At 38.2% G+C, this 17,678-nt stretch overlaps 1 protein-coding gene across 1 annotated transcript in view; it reads left to right on the top strand.

Annotated features, from left to right (window-relative positions):
• AK5 (adenylate kinase 5) overlaps window positions 1-15,934 on the top strand; it is a 97,337-nt gene extending 81,403 nt beyond the window's left edge. Inside the window, exons 12-14 of the mRNA XM_074832311.1 lie at window positions 441-557; window positions 4,533-4,721; window positions 14,534-15,934. Of these exons, the coding sequence (XP_074688412.1) occupies window positions 441-557; window positions 4,533-4,721; window positions 14,534-14,602 (375 nt within the window). The 3' untranslated portion in view covers window positions 14,603-15,934. The remainder of the gene's footprint in view (window positions 1-440; window positions 558-4,532; window positions 4,722-14,533) is intronic.
• Window positions 15,935-17,678: the final 1,744 nt, after the last annotated feature.

The raw sequence follows: 17,678 nt of genomic DNA on the forward strand, positions 1-17,678 counted from the left end.
TGTGCTGAGGCTTGATTGTGATTGCTTTGTTCTTCGGTGTGTTTGGTCAGATGGTGTCTCTTACCACTTTCCATGTAATATAATTATATCAATGACATAGCAAAATGCACTCAGATTGGAAAATGCTGCAGCAGTACTCCAAAGCTTCACAGGTATTCACATTAATTTTGAAACTGTGAAATATTCCCAGCTATCTAGAGATCACTTTGGGAACTCTTGGATAGGTTGCAACACTAGATTTGTGTAGCATATAGCTGGTCCCGAGAGAAGAAAAAGTAGGGTGTGCAGCTACCTGCAGGACAGGAAGAACACCTGCATTCACAGGACCTGCTTTTAGCAAAACCAGTTCTCAAGGGTGTAGGACTGAAGTCAGTGTAACAAACAAAGGTATCAGTCTTTCTTATTAATTAAGCAAGTAACTCCCTTTCTTTCCAATGCAGGGTATTGTCCTAGAGCTGCTGAAGGAAGCCATGGTTTCCAAGTTAGGGGACACAAAAGGATTCCTGATCGATGGGTATCCCCGGGAGCTGAAGGAAGCAGAAGAGTTTGAGAACAAGGTGACCATATAATTGTAATGCTGTTATAACTCCTATTAAGATACGACTGTACTTCTGATGCTGCTTGGGTCCCCATCTTCAGCTGATTGTAACGGGGATGTGTAAAGAGCCAATCCAACGGTGTTGTGCTGCTGATCACTGAAACTTTGGCACCCCATCATTGTAGCAACTCTAGGTTTTGCCTTCACCTACACAGACTCTGTAATACCAGGAGAAGTAAAGGCTGATTTTACCCAAATTTAATATAAACCAGGAACAATTCACATTTAGTGGAAAGCACCATTTTTAGAATCTGTTTTCTAATTTTAGTGGATGGCTGCTATACTTCTCATGAAATCTCATCAAGCACTATTTGATGTAGGTTCATGAAAACATATATCTTCACAGTTAATATCTCTTACTATTGAGCTGGCTCTGCTAAAGCTTGCTGCCACTTAGAAACAGCAAAACACAGATTTAATTTTTGTGATGAGTAACAGGTGGCGTAGCCATAAAAAGAGCGTTTTGCAAGTGACTGCGTGGCAGTTCAGAGAGTTATTGATTTCCGCAGCATGTGCTAAGACCTACTGAGAAGTCTCAGCTGTACATTTCTCAATCTGCAGAAAATACTCTATATAAGGCCTATGAATGAATTTGCCAGGGTTTAGGAGAAAAGAAGTGGTGAACTAGGGGAAATAGTTAAGTATCTATTCGATCATATTACACTCCACAAATGTCCTATACAAGTTTGAAAGGCAATAAAAACTTTAATGAAATCATCTGTTTTCTCCCTGAATCTTTAGCTGCTTTGTTTAGTTGATTACCACAAAAGCCTAGCAAGATTTAGGTATCAGAAGGTGGACAAAGTAGTGGGCAATAGGATTTGCTATAGAAGCCATACATGGAAGTGTTGATCTGTTAGTTCCTTTACTAAAGTGCAACAGACTATTAAAAAGACTTTGGAGATTTGTTTCCTTTTGTGTAGAAGGAAAAACTATTTCAGCAGTGCTGCTTTTCTGGCAGGCATACGTGTCCTGTCTTGGTGTATGCTATAAAGTAGGACTTAGAGATTGGAGTGTCCTGGACTGAGGCATTGCCAAGCAAACAAGTCTTGATGCATACAGTGCAAAAACAGAGCCCCTTTCAGATCCTGTAGACACTGCAGCAGCAAAAGATCCTGTAGTCCTGAGCTGCCTTTCACATTTGGAATAAAATACAAGGACCCCCAGCTGATAATTTTGAATGTGCTAAGTCATCCCTGTTGTATCCATGTATCCACTTCAGTTTTCACAGGGTGAACTTGGCTGGCTGTAAGCTACTTGGTAAGTCTGTGACGTTTTTTTAAATGAGTCATTACTGACATAATGCTTTTCAGTTTTTTCTAAAGGGCGATGAGAATTTCTTCCTACATTATAATTGAATGAAAAGAGGTGAACATCAGGCTTTATTAATTAATGTCAGCGAAGTGCAAATGAATAATGCTACATATCTACATGATGTGTAAAAAGCATAATTGTTAACAAAGAGCTTCTTCTCTTTAGAAGACATTGGGAATAGTGCTTATACTTAAAAGCTTGACAGCCCTCAATAGAATCAGCTATGTAAAACCACGTTATTCTCCAGCCAATTTTGCCCAATTCCTTTCTGTTATATAATTGTACTTTTACCTAGCTGTAATTCTAGAGAAGCACATGTCTCTGTTCCCTCCTCGGTCTTTCTGCTACGTGATAAGTAGAAAACAATATTAAATTATAAGTTCCACATCACCAGGTGGAAGATACCCAATAAGACAGAGTAAAGACCCAGTACACTAGACTTGTTTGGCTTCCTGCAGCTGTTCCCACGGCATGCATTATTTAAGCTAAATTCTGTCAGGAAAACTGTAATTTAAAAAAACCCCAACAACACAGTAGTAAAATTGCTGTACTATCTGATAGGGGCATTACGTTTACTTTTCTGCAATTTTTAACTCAGACGAATGACATTTCTGTAACATTTTGAATTCCAGAGAATAGCAACATTGAACCTTTAAAGAGAACCATATAGATTTTTCAAAAGCAAATCAGGCCTGGTCTATCAAACAGGATACTGTTATCTGATTCTACCACTCAGTAGACTCCTTCATATCCTCATTGTCAGGTGATGATATGACTATAACTGATGAAAGCAATCATTCCTCATTTATTCTATTATAATTTAGAATAGACCATGGAATTCCTCATGTGGAGCTTGGATGAAATAGCTTCTCACCATCCTAGTCTGATTATACAAAAAAGACATTTGTTTAAATCATTGATTAAGCCCACATCTTTTTTAACTTTTCTATCTAAGTCTGTTAAAACTGCCTCTTTGGCTTTTTAATCCCCAAACCCAATACTGCTGCTTCTAATAGCATTAGTGTTTTCTGAGCTGTGTGGAAAAAATGGATGGATAAAAGCCTGTCATTGAACTGTCCGACATAATCCCTTGGCTTCAGCTGTCTCTTAGAAAGTCATTAAGGTAGTAGAAAGGTCAACATAGTCCAGACAACCTCAGTCAAATGCAGAAGGCCTAACATAAAATATTTACCTTTGGAATATTTCTTCCTTTAAGAGCTGTCAACAGAGGTAGCAATGGCAATTTTTATATATCAGTCCTTTAGACTTTCTTTGCTGTAGCCATGGTAAAAGCATGAATTTCTAATGGTCACTAGTGTGAAGAACAATTGTCTTTTCTCAGGACTTCTCACTCTTTCCTAAAAGGTGTTCTCCAAATCCCTTCTGGAAAGGGAAAGAATGGGAAAAAGCCCGAGAGCATCATTGAAGGATTTAATACAGAACTGCATGGAAAAATTGTCACATTACTTTTCTCTGATCCTTTAACATCTTTATTTTACTTGATAGAGTGGAGTTTATCCCTTTAGACTCAGCCCAACAGTCATTGCTCAGACAAAACCTTGTGTCAGAGAGAGCTGTGCCTGAGCAGGGTGCATGACAGAGTATATTGCAAGATTTATGCTAAATGACACACATATTTTTCAGTATCTTGGGGAAAGAACGATGGGAATTTTTGTTTAGAACTTTTGGCTCTCTCCTAAAACACAAGGAACATTTTGCTCTTTCTTGCCAGTTCTTTTTCACCCATAAAGTGCTGCAATATCTACAGTCAAATGTAGATAGAGACAATTATTTATTATATTTGCCAACACCTGGGAATAAAAGTAAATAAATCCATATGTATTTTCTTTATAGAAAAGGGCAGACTCTCCCTTATGACTAGTTTGGCACTAGTCAAAAAGCACTAAATGGTGGGTTTCTCATAGAATTTGGGAATTACCTATTTGAAAATAAAGAGAAATAGATCACATCCTTCCTTTATACCACACGTAGTAATGATGTAGAGTTACACTGCAAATATTGACATAAAATAGTGTGTGATGTAAAGTAATTCATAGGATGTATTTCTGTGTCTATGTCCAATAAGAAGCATTTGATGGTGTTCCTGAGCCTGTTTGTCAATATTCATTTCTGTTTCAGGTGGGCACACTTTAATTTGGACATTTCCTTCTATTGCCTCTTGAAATTCTAAGCTATAGTTTACCACTCCCTGAATGAAAATTTACTTTTCACAGCTTGAACAAAGCAAAGGCTAGAAAAATAACTGTAAAGCATTCCATGAGTCCAGTGCTGTTTGCATCAGGCTTTTAGCAAACAGTTGCAAATAATGAACAAACTGATGATCTTCAATCCAATTACCCAGTATTTTTCAGATCATATCTCTTTTTCTCTGTGTGTGTAGAGCCCAATCAAGCACAGCCTTGATCCTGAATATTGGGATCTCTTAAGTGCTGCTACAAGGTGTTCGTTAATAAGCATAATTTCTGCATAGACAAATAGAAAAGTAATTTGCTAATAAATTCCTTGATGACTCCTTTGGTAACATTTCTTTTTAAAATTTTCCAAACCAAATCAGTTTTACCAGGCCAGTGGTTTGAATACTTACTGTTTTTCTTTGTAGATTGGGGAACCAAAACTTGTGTTCTGCCTGGACTGCTCTGCAGAAACCATGAGCAGTCGCCTTCTGATGAGAAATCAGTGCAGTCAGCACTCTGATAATGCTGAAACCATCAGGGAAGGAATCGAAAGCTATTACCAAGCATCAAGACCTGTGATCGCATACTATGAAAGGAAGACACAGTTATGCAAGGTAAATTGCTTGACCTTTTTAATTAAATTATTGCTTTTTAGTTCCATTATATGAGCAATATTTGGAAAATACTGACACAACACCATTTATGAACTGTATTAGTTTCTGCACTTTACAGTTGGTTCTTATCTTACGCTTTCCTGGTTTGTTGCAGCTTCTACAAATTTCTGAGTTCTGCAGTACAATTTGAAAGAATAAAACCACAGGTTTATCCTGAGTCTGAGAACATATCCTGAACCACTACCTCATCTGTATAGAATCTCTTATTAAATGTTAATGCTGGAAAGCTTTTCTTTAAGTATTAGGATTTATTCCTCTATAAGGGCTTTCAGAATTAGGATGAAAGATTATGTTAATCCAAACCCCTTTAGTTAAATTTACAAAACTGACAGTATATATCCTGAAATAAAACAGATCTGCACACAGGAAAGATCTTTCTGCTGGAATAAATGGCATAGTTAGATGAATTTCAGTGAATTACCTCAGTTTGCACCTGCTCAGGAAGTGATATTTAAAGCATTCTTTTTATTCTCTAATCAATACTTTACAGAGAAGTAAGAAAAATTCCATCAATGCAGTTAACTGGTGTATATGCTGGCACATCTGTAAACCCATTTACATGGGTTGTTTATATTTCTTTTTATATATTTCTCTTCTCTGTCATGGCAAACTGTCCCTTATGTTCAGCTACAGAAATATCCAGTCCTACTGATCCTTCTTGTCCTAAAAGGGAAATAATCCAATAATAGTTTCTGGAAATATTATGGGAGCTTTTTTCTAGAGGCTGTAGCAAATATGAAAATCACATATCCCAAACCCTTCTCCTCTGCAAAGTTCCCAAAAGAGATACATGCAGATAATTTATGCACCCATGTCCTGACCTGAGAATAGAGTAAATGATGTAGTTCTGAGAAAAATGATACTCAAAGGGAGAGTCCTGATTTGTGTCCTTTGCTAACCCCACAATAAGTGCAGAAGGCAAACTCTAGAGTGGCAGAAAAGAAAATCCCCAATTACTTTTCTTATTTAAGCTTAAGAATGATTATCTGGTTTTATTTGTATTTTCTTTTAAAACCTACCTTGCCAACATTGCAAGGATGCATCTAACTAAGAATTCAGTACAATACACCAACACAGTGCAATGCAGAGGAAAATGGAGTTCTCTGTGTCTCTTAAGATCTTATTCCAGTGAGCTGTGCCTACCACAGTGTTTCCCTTTTTGAAGCATCAGGCAAGTGACAGCCCCAGGGAGAATTAAACTATACTAAATACTTTCACAAAGTTGTTGCATTCATGGTCTGCCTTATTTCACTTGATGTGGACTCTCCTTGCCCTTCCTTATGTTACTGTAAATTCAGTCTCAAAAGAACCCTCTTAGACTTAGTTTGAAGCTTTAGAAGGCAGGCATTCTGTATTGCAGCGCTGTATGCACGGGGGATCATTCCACCTAATGTGCATACACTAAAACAAAAGTTCATCCTTTATATACCTTGAAGACATGAATATGCATACATTTTCCAAGAAGTCTCCACCTTTCTGCCTATCTATTACATTTACATAATGCTGGTGTTGCAAAACTACACTACGCATTCGCGGGGGTCTCGGGTGGTCATTGGTGGTCGTTCAGGGAGTTAGCCCCCTACTCCTTTTTCCGTTTTATGGTCACAAGTCTTTTGAGGACAATTTCTTCTCCTTGGATATTTCCCAACTCTGTTGTCTGGCCAAGATGTTCTTTCTTAGCCACCTTGTTTGAGCATTTCTGCCAGGATGTATCTATTCTCAAGGTTAGGATATTTTCTCTGTACATTTTAATCACTCAGGCCTTGTTAAATACAAAGTTAAACATTGTTTGGTAAAAGAATTTCTTAATATTTAAGGTATAATGGATCACTTTATTGTTACAGGCCTCAACTTGCAGGCACCAACTGCTTGCAGACATCAGCTAGCAGGCATCACTTAATACTTCTGCTGTGTTTCTGCTCCATCTCCTATGCAATCTATGCAATGGCAAAACATGCAGTCTTTTCTTGAAAGCTTATAGCTCATTAGCTCCTTAAGGGACTTGCCTAGTCTATAGATCAGAACTGGATATGTGCTTTGCACTCTTTTATCATTAGTTTTGGGGGAAACTGACATTGTGTGTTTGTATGTTAGAAAATATTCGTGCATTGCTTGAACAGTGCTTACACTGTTTTTCTTACAATGTCTGTACATTGTCTGTACTTCCTTCTGATGAATGTAGGTGTTCAACGTACTTCCATCTTCTGGGTGGAACTATTGGCTATGAAAGCTCTGTAAAATCAGCTTTATAAACATTATCATGTAAAATGTCCTTTTGAGGTTGAAAAACGTGTTCTATTTTTCCTGAACACAGGTACTTGAAATGTCTACCTCATCTGCTTTTTACTAAACTGATAAAATACACATCTACTATCAAAGATGTGATTCTGTTATGGATTTAAGTAGGGAGATGCCCCCCCTCCACCCTTATGATGTAGACAAGTACATGTTCAGTTGTTTATCAGCATTTAGAGAATGCTGCCAAAATACGCAGCAGAGGTAGGCTTTTAAAATTAATGCTCCCAAGGCTATCCTTGTCTTCCTCAGCCAGCCTCGGGTACAAGCCTGCAGCCCTGGTGCCTGTACGGCAAGGAGCAGAACAAATGTGGTTTTCATACAAGAAGCATGTTAATGTTTTATTGTTCATGGGTGAGAGAAGTGATTTTTTTGACCAAGCATTGTTGAACAGTTGTGGGAATCTATTTTAAAGTTTACTTTGCACCTATAGTGAAATTTGAAAAGTAGGTCTGAACACTTTTTTGCACAGGGCAGTTGACTTCAATAGCTATTCTGATCCAGATATTCCCTATCAGTTCTGCAGTGGACAGTTCTGTAATAAAAAAAACCATTCCATTTTGGAAAACACCAAATACTGCGAAACAAAATAATTTATTTTCTGGAAGGAATGCTTGTATAGGAAATTTTTATAGTCAGTTTTCCTGGATAAGTGAACTCAATGTGTTTAATCATACAGTCTGATGTGGTCCATGACACAGCTCAAACATAGTGACTGGCATAGTGGCATCCTTCCCGTGCCCAGTCCTGCTTTGTACAGGATATTGGACTAGATGACCCACTGGGGTTCCTTCCAACCTGTATTATTGTCCTGTAAATACACATTTTACAAACACATACATTATTTGGCTCAACAATTTGAAGAATAAAGACAAAGCCAAAACAGGTAAGACTTGATCAACAGCTGTTTTGAAACGAAGAGAACTAGATAACACAAAATGTGTAACTTAGATACGTGGGAAATTAAGAGAAAATAGACATTTAGGTTTACGGTTTTAAAACTATTTCAGCGGTGAATATGTTTAAGCTGCATGTATTGAAGAAAGCAGAGAGTAAAGGGGAAGTTTGCAATTCCCAGGACGCAGAGTTAGTTTCTTATTTATAGCAGCCTATTTTACAGACTGTTAAGCATTGACATTAGCAGCCACTCTGATGTTATCCGAATGAAGAAAGGAAATTCAGATGGAAAACAGAAAAACTTATCAGTAATACTTCCGACTGCATTTTTTTTTTTGTGTGGGCTAGGCTAAAATAGTTGTTGGCTTTTGTTATTTGTAATATCATATATATACACAGAAGACTGAGACTTTACCTAGAGGCAGTTTAACATGTTTAATTTTTTCTTCCTGATTTTAATTATAACACCACATGTTTTCAGCTTTGGAAATCTGTTCATTCCTAAGTGGGTTTTATTACCCTCCAGCATTGACCAGTGCTGGCTGAAGATGTTAATGCTCCATTAAGATGCTGCCGCCTCTATAATTCTGCTCACTGAAAGAACTGTGTATGTGTTTCCTAATCCATTTTAGGCAAAGCCACCAAAGGTAGTAACTACAGACCAGAGGCTTGTGCACTCTTATTCTCAGTCAAAGCTGGTGGGATCCAATAGCTTCAGGGAAGTGATGTCTTACCCAAAGGTGCTATTTACAGATCCAGATCAGTCTGTGATCCCAGGATAGGCAATGGCCAAAGCATCTGAAGAGAAGCTATTTAAGCGAGGAAGAGAAGGTTTTAAAAGAATCCTTAGTTGCCTTCTTCTGGAGAGTTATTCCTGCCCAGGCTAGTTTTTTCAACAGAAGCAGCTCTTCACTGGAAGGCCCATGTGAGCTTTACGTCCCTTGAGATTCCAGTCATGCACTTTCTTAAGAATTCAGAGGAGTGGATTTTGGATTTTAAGAGGAATATTAGAGTCTAAATCCCACCTAACTGCCATGAAGATTCAACAGTAACCTTTTCTAGCCAGCTTACTGCAGTGATGTGACTAAGCACCACTAATAATTGTAGGTGAAACAGTGTTTAATTGTATAAGTGATCCTGTCTTGCAGAGTTTAGCAGTAGCACGCAGTCCCTGCCTTGCCACAGGAAAGAAAATCAGAATTGTTAAATAGAAAACAAGAAAATAGGGTCGCCATATTGGTATTGTTTGATTTCTCCATTTTAAGTCTACTTAGGACTGAGCAAAGTTTTTCCCAGATTTGGAACAGCACATGGCAATGGTGGTATGTGTTTAACTTGTCCTATCAAGCCTAAAAGTTTTCAGTCCTAAAACAGGCAGATTAAATATGCAAAGTAAAATTCAGTCCTGGGCATAAGGCCAGCAAAAAGTCTGGTGTGGGAATTAGATGTTGGATGAGCTCTCAGTGGAGGAGGAACTGACCTGTCACGCCGTATCAAGGTGTACTTGAGACTACATTGTCAAATTAGCTTTCCTATTCTCTGGATTGGAACAGATGTTACATCACGGATGGTAGGAGCCTAATAAACACAGTAGAGACAGAAGAACTCAAGTCTGACCTAGCTTCCTCTGCAGTCATTAGGAATTCTCTCTTTGCTTTACTTGCACAGAAGAGACAAAGGTGTATGGTTGTAACAGCATTCCCATTTTAATCAGTGAGAATTTTATGACCTCTAAACCTCGAGTTATTGTGCGCAGATGCATTCATAAATAACTAATATGCTGTTTGGAAATGGAACATCCATTCCACTGAGCTCTAAACAAGAACAGTGACCTGATGAAGCTGCCAAAAGATCAGGACTCTGAAATTTCCCTTTGACCAAGATTACCTGTCAGTGTTTCTGCTCAGTGGTGGAAGCATGAGGCATGCACAAAGGGTGGAGACTTTGGGTGCCGATGAAACATCTGTGAACCTGACAGGAATAAAGAATAGTGATCCTTCCAGCCACCTGGCTGAGATGAAGAACTGTGATGTAACTCACGGGGATGTATTTACAAGGGAAGATAAACTGACTGAAGAATGAAGGGTGAAGAATGACAGGGTCCTCTGATCACTTTCCTACTAAGGCATTGAGTTTCTAAATTGTGTTCTGGAAGGTAAAGTAGGTGTAACAATAAGTTAGAAATTTTCCAATTAATTTTTAAAAAATCATGTTCTGGGGATATAGTTTAATATTCTGTAATTTCTTTCATAGTCAGTTACAGAACACCCACCTGCCTCTAAGGACAGCAAGTGGGTGCTTTTTAACAAAGACCTCATACTGGAAATGCAAGGACTGAAAGCCCTACTCACACAACCAACAGTTGCAAGCTGCCTGATTCTGTGGGAATTGGGTATTTCAGATGAATGAAATAGAATGAAATGAAATGAAATGAAATGAAATGAAATGAAATGAAATGAAATGAAATGCACAATGGTAGCTGTAGTAAGCAGGTAGATACTGTTGTTTTTAAATTTATTTCTCAGTGATTTCCAAGGCAGCTGCACAGAAAAGTGCATCTGAAAATTTAGTAGACACCTACTTGTGTTTTAACATGGCGAAATGTAAATACCTTTGAATATATGGCCCTCTGGCAATTAAGAAAGGGAGAAAAAAACCTGATTGTTTTTAATATCTGACTCATCCTTTAAAGCTTTTTTTCAGGTGACAGTATGTAGGAGGGTAATAAGTAATAGAGAAGAGCAATACATTGGTAGTCAAGCAAGACAAAACTGATTCTGTCTAGGTAACGTAAAGCACCTAGTAGGTGTCTTAAGTTCCCTATTCGAAGTCATCTGAGGAAAAGGGGCATGAGTATAACAAATAAGGCAGGCAGTCCAGAGCAGAGGATTTTCAAGGATGTCCGAAAACCTTCACTGTTTCAGATCACATGCCATGGAAGCTAGCCTACAAAGTTCAACCAAAATGCATTTTTCTTTTTATTCTTTTTTCACAGTGTTCTACTGTTTTTTTCTAAAATCAGTTGAAATCACATGATGGGTAAGCAGTAGTTTTTAGATTCTTATCACAGACATTTTCAATAACCATTATGAAAGAACAAGTGACCATCTACCCTCTCACGATCTTCCACTTCTGAGCCTTCTCATGCTGATCCCCTGTTAGAAGTGCCTCTGGGGAGGGACAAATGTGTGCTTTTCCCTTTAGAGAAGGGATAATCAATAGTAATAGTGATAGCAGGTATGTAATTTATTTCTGTCTTTTGAAAGGTTGTCAGAGAATCATTAACCCTGGTAGGTAAGTAGGTGGGGAACAAAGGAACAAGTGTTTCTGTGTCACCGCCCTTGGTGGCTTGTGACCCATTAGATGAGACACCAGTCTAGAAAGATACATCAGAATCATTAGCAGGGGATTATAGATAAAACACAGCGGTAAATTCATGCCAGATGTGAATAGGTATTGGGGCAGCATGTTTCCACTGGATTTCCAGGCAGCTTGAGCCATTGCTCTGGGAACCAAGTACTACACTGTCTCAGCAAGGTTTTTAACACTCTTTTTGATGACAAAGATACAAATGTTAGTGACAACTGACGTTTGATATGAAGCTTCTAACTAGTGAGTTTATTCCAGAGTCTCTGTCTGTCTTTCTGAAAATGGTGGTCCTCAGCCATCCTTTCTACAGACAGTTGTTTTTTCTCAGTGGCAGTATGTGTTTAGGGGTCTAAATTCCCAAACCTACAACAAATGGAGATTTGATGACAGAAAATTTAGTTGACTGATTTTAATGCCAAAAGGAGCAACATTGTACTATGGAGATGATTACTCCAGTCATTTTTCATATGAGCTCATTAAATTTCTCTGTATTTGAAGTTACCTAAAGCCGTAGTGGCATTTCAAAACTGCAAGCACTATGGAAAACTGTATCTGGGTCTTGCTTTTATGAGAAGACAGTAGCCTTGAATAACCTTGAAAACAGTCCTCATTTATGGGGTTTGTTATAATCTGAGAAAGAGAAATACGCAGTTTTCTCTCCTGGAGCTGCAGAGAGTGTCACTGAATTACTGTGGTACTAGCTGTGAATTATTGTCACATTAAGTTAGTTTTGTGCCACGACTTTAAGTTAGTTTTATGAATTGGACCTTTGTCATTTAGGAGGCCAGCATGGGAAGCATGGGGCTGTCATTAGTCACGCTCATCCATATTTTACTGTGACTGTTAGGAAGTCAGCGTTCCAGCCATTCATAAAGGGGCAGCAATTTCCATGCTTACAAACCTCATTCTTCATCACAAGTGCCTAGATCTAGACCTGAGTATCGGTGCCCATTCTAGAAGAGGTTGCTGAAAAGCCAATGGCAATCAGCTGTGCTGATTAGGTTAGATTGGCTAGCCAGAGCAGATGTATTTATGGAATAAAGAGATCATTAAAATACATATTAAGACAAGAGAGCTTTAAAATGGCCGTGGCCTTCACCCTGTGGGACATGTATTTCCCGTGGAATAGTCATATGAAAATAGGTGTCTCGGCAGCTGAGACACACAAAACAAGCTGCTTTATAGCAGCTGAGATGCGAGTTGCTAGCTTTATTGTAACTGGGGAAGGTAGGCATTTGGTCCAGAATGGTTCACCATTCCCCTTTTCTCTTTGCTACTAGTGAGTAACCCCCTCCTAAACCCTTTGTTTCTGTGGTATAGAAAACTTCTGAAAGACATGCTGCCCTTGTTTGGGAACTGACCTTTTTAAGGCACCACCTGCTGCTTCACAAACTATTGCAGCACATGAGTGCTTCAGCATTACATAAATACAGCAGTGTCAGCAAACACCAAGATGACAGAGAGCAAGGGAAGCAAGAGAACTGTGCTTCTGAAAGCTTCACAGAAGGGGAGAGGGTAGTTCAGCTCAGACTTAAGATACCCTTGCAGTGAGTCAAGGGGACTGGGCCGGTTCCTTAAAGGTTGGCCAGGCTGGTCGTTTCCAGTGCTGGAACTGCTGTGTGTGGAGGTGGGCTGGCTGAATGTGCCAGCACTTCTGACAGGATGCAACAAGGGACCAAACGTGGCAGCATCTGCAGATGCCACCAAGAGCAAAACCAAGCTACAGAGCGTGAATGCGATCCCTTGCTGGATCTCTGCAAGGAGCAGCTGCTGACTCCCACACAAGACTTAGCACAGGGGGACGTAAATGTACATTGAGTGCAGTCAGACTGTACAGGAGCTGTCCGCAAGCCAGCACTGCATCTGACAAGAATTTCATGGCCTATTTCAAAAATATATTTTTTGGAGTTTGAAACTCCTTTTATTCTCCTGCAGAATAAAGAGGTGGCAGAAAGTATGATGGTCAGGAATGTCCTCAAACATTACAGTTGTCTGGCATCCTGGTCAGCAACTTGGAGATTAAAATGCAGCACAAAGTTCAGAAAAAGAGGCTTTAGCAACATTGTCATGGGCCCATTTAAATGTGGGCAAACTCCATGGCATGCATGCATGAAAGACTAAGCGTGGAGAAGCAGAGAGGAAGCTTGCTTTTGAGTAGAGAATCAAGGCTGTCACCAGGCATTTGAGAGGAATTGAATAATCATCGGATGCAATCTGTGTGGTGTACACAGCCGTCATGAAAGCTTCTTCTGTCACTACTGTGAAGGCAAAAGACAGCTCTCCTTCCTCAAGGAATGACCTGCATTACACTCACTGCATGGGATGGAGATGAAACTCATCACTCAGAAAAGCTCGGTGCTACATTATGTTTTCTAGGGAACACTCAGAAGTATTACTGGCTACAAACATCATTCCTCTTTGCTAAAATGCCCTGCTCTCTTCTTCAGCATAGGAGAATAAATTGGTCTTGTTTTTCTTGAAGTCCAGTTATGAAAAATAACTTGAACAGCTGGGACAACCTCTGGCCAAAACAGAATCTTTGGGGTGTTAAAGAAAAAAATTCTTCAATGAAAGTGAGTTCTTGTACAACAAAACCAGTGCTGCTATAAAACATGCGTTGCCCAAAGGTCACCGTAACATCAGAACCAATCCACCAAGCTTGCATATACCCGTGCACAGAAACACACAACCTTGCTAAGTTACTGCTGTTTGAAAAGTTTTAGGTTAGTCATAGCATTACATACCCTGACACTTTAGATGACAAGAAAGAAATTAACAAGTCAGTGTTGTTCATCTCATTAACAGTATGATATCAAAAGTTACTCTGTTAGGCTTCCTTTGGAGGGTATTACATGTTAAAATAGTTTCTAAATATCTCTGGAAACTGTTCTGTATACCAAAGGTGTAATTTTATTTTAAAACATGACTACTTAGGAGAAAGAGCATAAGCTCCCTCATTTGATTAACGTACTTTGCTCCAGATGATGGAGCCTACAGAACCTTCTCATATAAATCTGTGGAAACACAGTGAATAATTTGGTTTATGGAAGCTGCTCCTCTATGTTAGAATGCTTATAACATGAAACAGAACAACTTCTATTTTATATCAGACCATTTTTTTGTGCCAGTGTTTAGATTCTGAGATAAATCTTTGTAACAATCAAAACTAATGTTTTTTGCCCGTTTCACAGGTTGATGCAGAAGGAACACAGGAGGATGTATTTCTGGAAGTCTGCAAAACAATTGACTCTTTTCTGTAAAAGGAAGAGGCAGCATTTTCTTTCTCAACAGAAACGCAGTAATGGTGTGTACAGAGCCTCACCTCACATGCACTTGACAGTCATGGTTAAAATGCTGTTCAAAGCAATACTGCTTTCTTGAGAGGTATCTGGAATTTGTGCATGTGGTATGTTATTTTAGATGCAATGTTTTTTCTCTGTTCTGACAATACACTCAGTAGAAAGTGGTCTGTATGCTAACTCTAGGAACCGTATCTTGTTTATTGGTTGTTTGCCCTTCACAGGTTAAAAGCGGCACAGTCAACAGCAGCTCTGATATGTATTTCATGGTCTCATACATTCGATGGGAAATCAAACAGTGCCTGGCCAGCAGTGAGCTCTTCAACCACACCATTCACCATTTAGCATATTAACTTTAAGATTACTGCGTACAAGTTCCCCATTGATTATTTTCTTCTAATTAACAATTTTTGCGGTATCACTTATATTGTTCTTGGGCTTTAGTGACCAAAATCTGTTCTGTTACATGCAGCTGTAAAACAGCTGGAATTAGTCAAGTTAACTTTTCACATGTCCACAGAACACTATTACAACAAGAAGCAGAAAAATTGAAGGTGAAGATACGGTTGAATATTGTGGAAGTCTGTCAATCCATTATTGTGGAGCAGACATCGTTTTTTGAGACAGCCTTGTCTTCTGGCGGGAATTGTAGGATATTATAAATGACGACTTCCCAGTTTTGGGAGCTGAGGTGAAAATGATGATTGTATTGTATAGTTAAATGTGCAATCCATTGATTTTCCATATTAACAGCAGTTTTACTATATTAATTAAAGTCTACGTATAAAGCTGACTGTAAGCCAGAATGTATGAAGATGTCTTTTAATCATACTTCGGAAGTATTTCAAATGCAAAATTCAGATCATCATCTGTTGGCTCATACTGGCATTGCCAAAACTTGGGGAGGGGGGCGGGGGAAGAGAAGGAAAATGTCAGGGATTATTTGATTCATATTGCTTGCATCTTTAGTAAGCCATTTATCTGTAATATCTGCAGAAAAGTCTGTAAAAATCATACCGTATTTCCATTAGGTTAACCAAAATATTGTGGAGTTTCTTTGGTATTCTGATAGCTAAGTAAAAGCTTGTTTGACATTCCTGTAACGTAACTGCATCCTCTTACTGGAACTACTGGATGAATTCACAGTTGAAGTGAGTTGCATGATTGCTCTTACTGTCAAAGTTGTACTTTATGCGTCAGATTTGGATTTTTAAAGTTACCTTTCTTGTAATGAAGACATAATACAAATAAAACATGTACAATAAATGAGCAGTAATGACTTCTGTTACAGTATATGTGGGTTTAATCCTTTTTAAAGCACAGTACATGACTTGAAAATATAGCTCAAATCAGCATGCTTACAGAACATGTCCTTTTTCCATTCAGGGCAGATTCTTCTGTTTTCTTTTTCTTCCTTGGCATTTGCCCTGTAAATGCTAATTCAGTTATTTTTAAGGGACTGTTTTAGATTTACATTTAGATGTTCTTATCCTTCATATCCTGGCTGTTCCTTCTTTCCTGGGTCCTTTCATAGCCTACATTTTACATCTGATGCTCTAGGAAGTGCTGTTCCAGCTCCAGCCCAGTGCCATTAAGTGACCAGTAACATCTGCAGTACAACAGCTTTAAGCAAGAGACTTTCAGAATGCAGCAGCTTGAGAAGGCAGGTTTTTCTAAACCAAGCCTTGAAGCACTAGCAGCTGTCTGGCGTAGTATTTTTCCAAAAAAAAGTTAAATATTCTGGAGTTACCATGAAGTTACAAATTCATCTGGGTAGGTTTCCTGGAGTATTTTTTATTACTCCTAATTACAATGTAAGTTAAAAAGTACGGAGTATCATACTTGTGCAGGTGGGAACAAAGGCAACAATCAGCTGCTAATTTTTTTTTTTTTAAGTTACAAAAATTATTTAACATACAGTTTCAGTTTAATTTTTCTTTCTGCTTCTTCTGGTCTTTTCTGTGGAACAAAACAAAAAATTCCCATGCTTGATTTGGTGTATGTGCATTAGATACCGGTTTGCCTATGTTCATAATGTATGCAAGAGAAAGAGCTGTATATGCATGCATATGGAAATATAATATTTATACATATTCAATAAAAAGAGGACTTATCCAAGACACTTCTTTCTTGGGTGATTCAGACTTGAGATTCTCCTTCTGCTTCCAATCTCATTCAAATTATACCATGGCTTTTTGTTCTTCCCAAGCTATCCTGAATCAATGACTGAATACTTTCACTAATGTACTTTTGTTATGTTCTTCCAATAATTTTTTCAGGATATCAACAGGAAACAAATCTTACCACAGATTCTCTCCCTGATAATACACCTTCACCAACTCTAGCTTCCTATCAACAGCATGAATGATGTGGAAAGCACATTTTTTATGGTCTTGGAGAGCCCTTCAGAGCACTATCTTTTCCAATTAAAAACTAAAATACATAATGTGAATTTTTGTGTTGTTTTTTTTAAGGTTTTTAAAATTTATCTAAGTATACTAGATAGGTGAGATGTTTACATATGAGACTTGCTCAGTGTTTTAATAACTGTACTATATTACCTTCTAAATAGATTAAATGCTTAAAATTGGGATTTTTTTCTGAAGCAAAAAGTAACTACACCTAAAGTTATTGCAAAACTTAATACTGATCAGTTTATAATTAAAGTTATTAGGTGCAGCCAGCCAATTACCCTTCTTATTGCCATCTTTTAAAGCCGAATTAGTTTCTTTTCTAGCTAATTATTCCGAGTATTCAAGTTTCAAAGCAACTGGAAGTCTGTTACAGTTATAAAATAATCAAGTGTTTCCGAATCACAAGCTGTACATTTCAATAGAAAATATATTAACTAAAATATGTCACAATAATTACAAAATTTCTCAGACAATGGTATACAGTGTACCAAGGCTACTAAAATCTGAATTTTCTGCAATCTGAAAAAGAACAGTCTGTGAGTAAGATACGAGAAAACTAAAATGCTAATCCTGCAAAAGGCAAAGCATATTTTAGGAGGCGCAGAGCACCATCAGTTCCCATT

This window comes from Strix aluco, chromosome 8 (assembly GCF_031877795.1).
Source record: "Strix aluco isolate bStrAlu1 chromosome 8, bStrAlu1.hap1, whole genome shotgun sequence".
Taxonomy (NCBI): domain Eukaryota; kingdom Metazoa; phylum Chordata; class Aves; order Strigiformes; family Strigidae; genus Strix; species Strix aluco.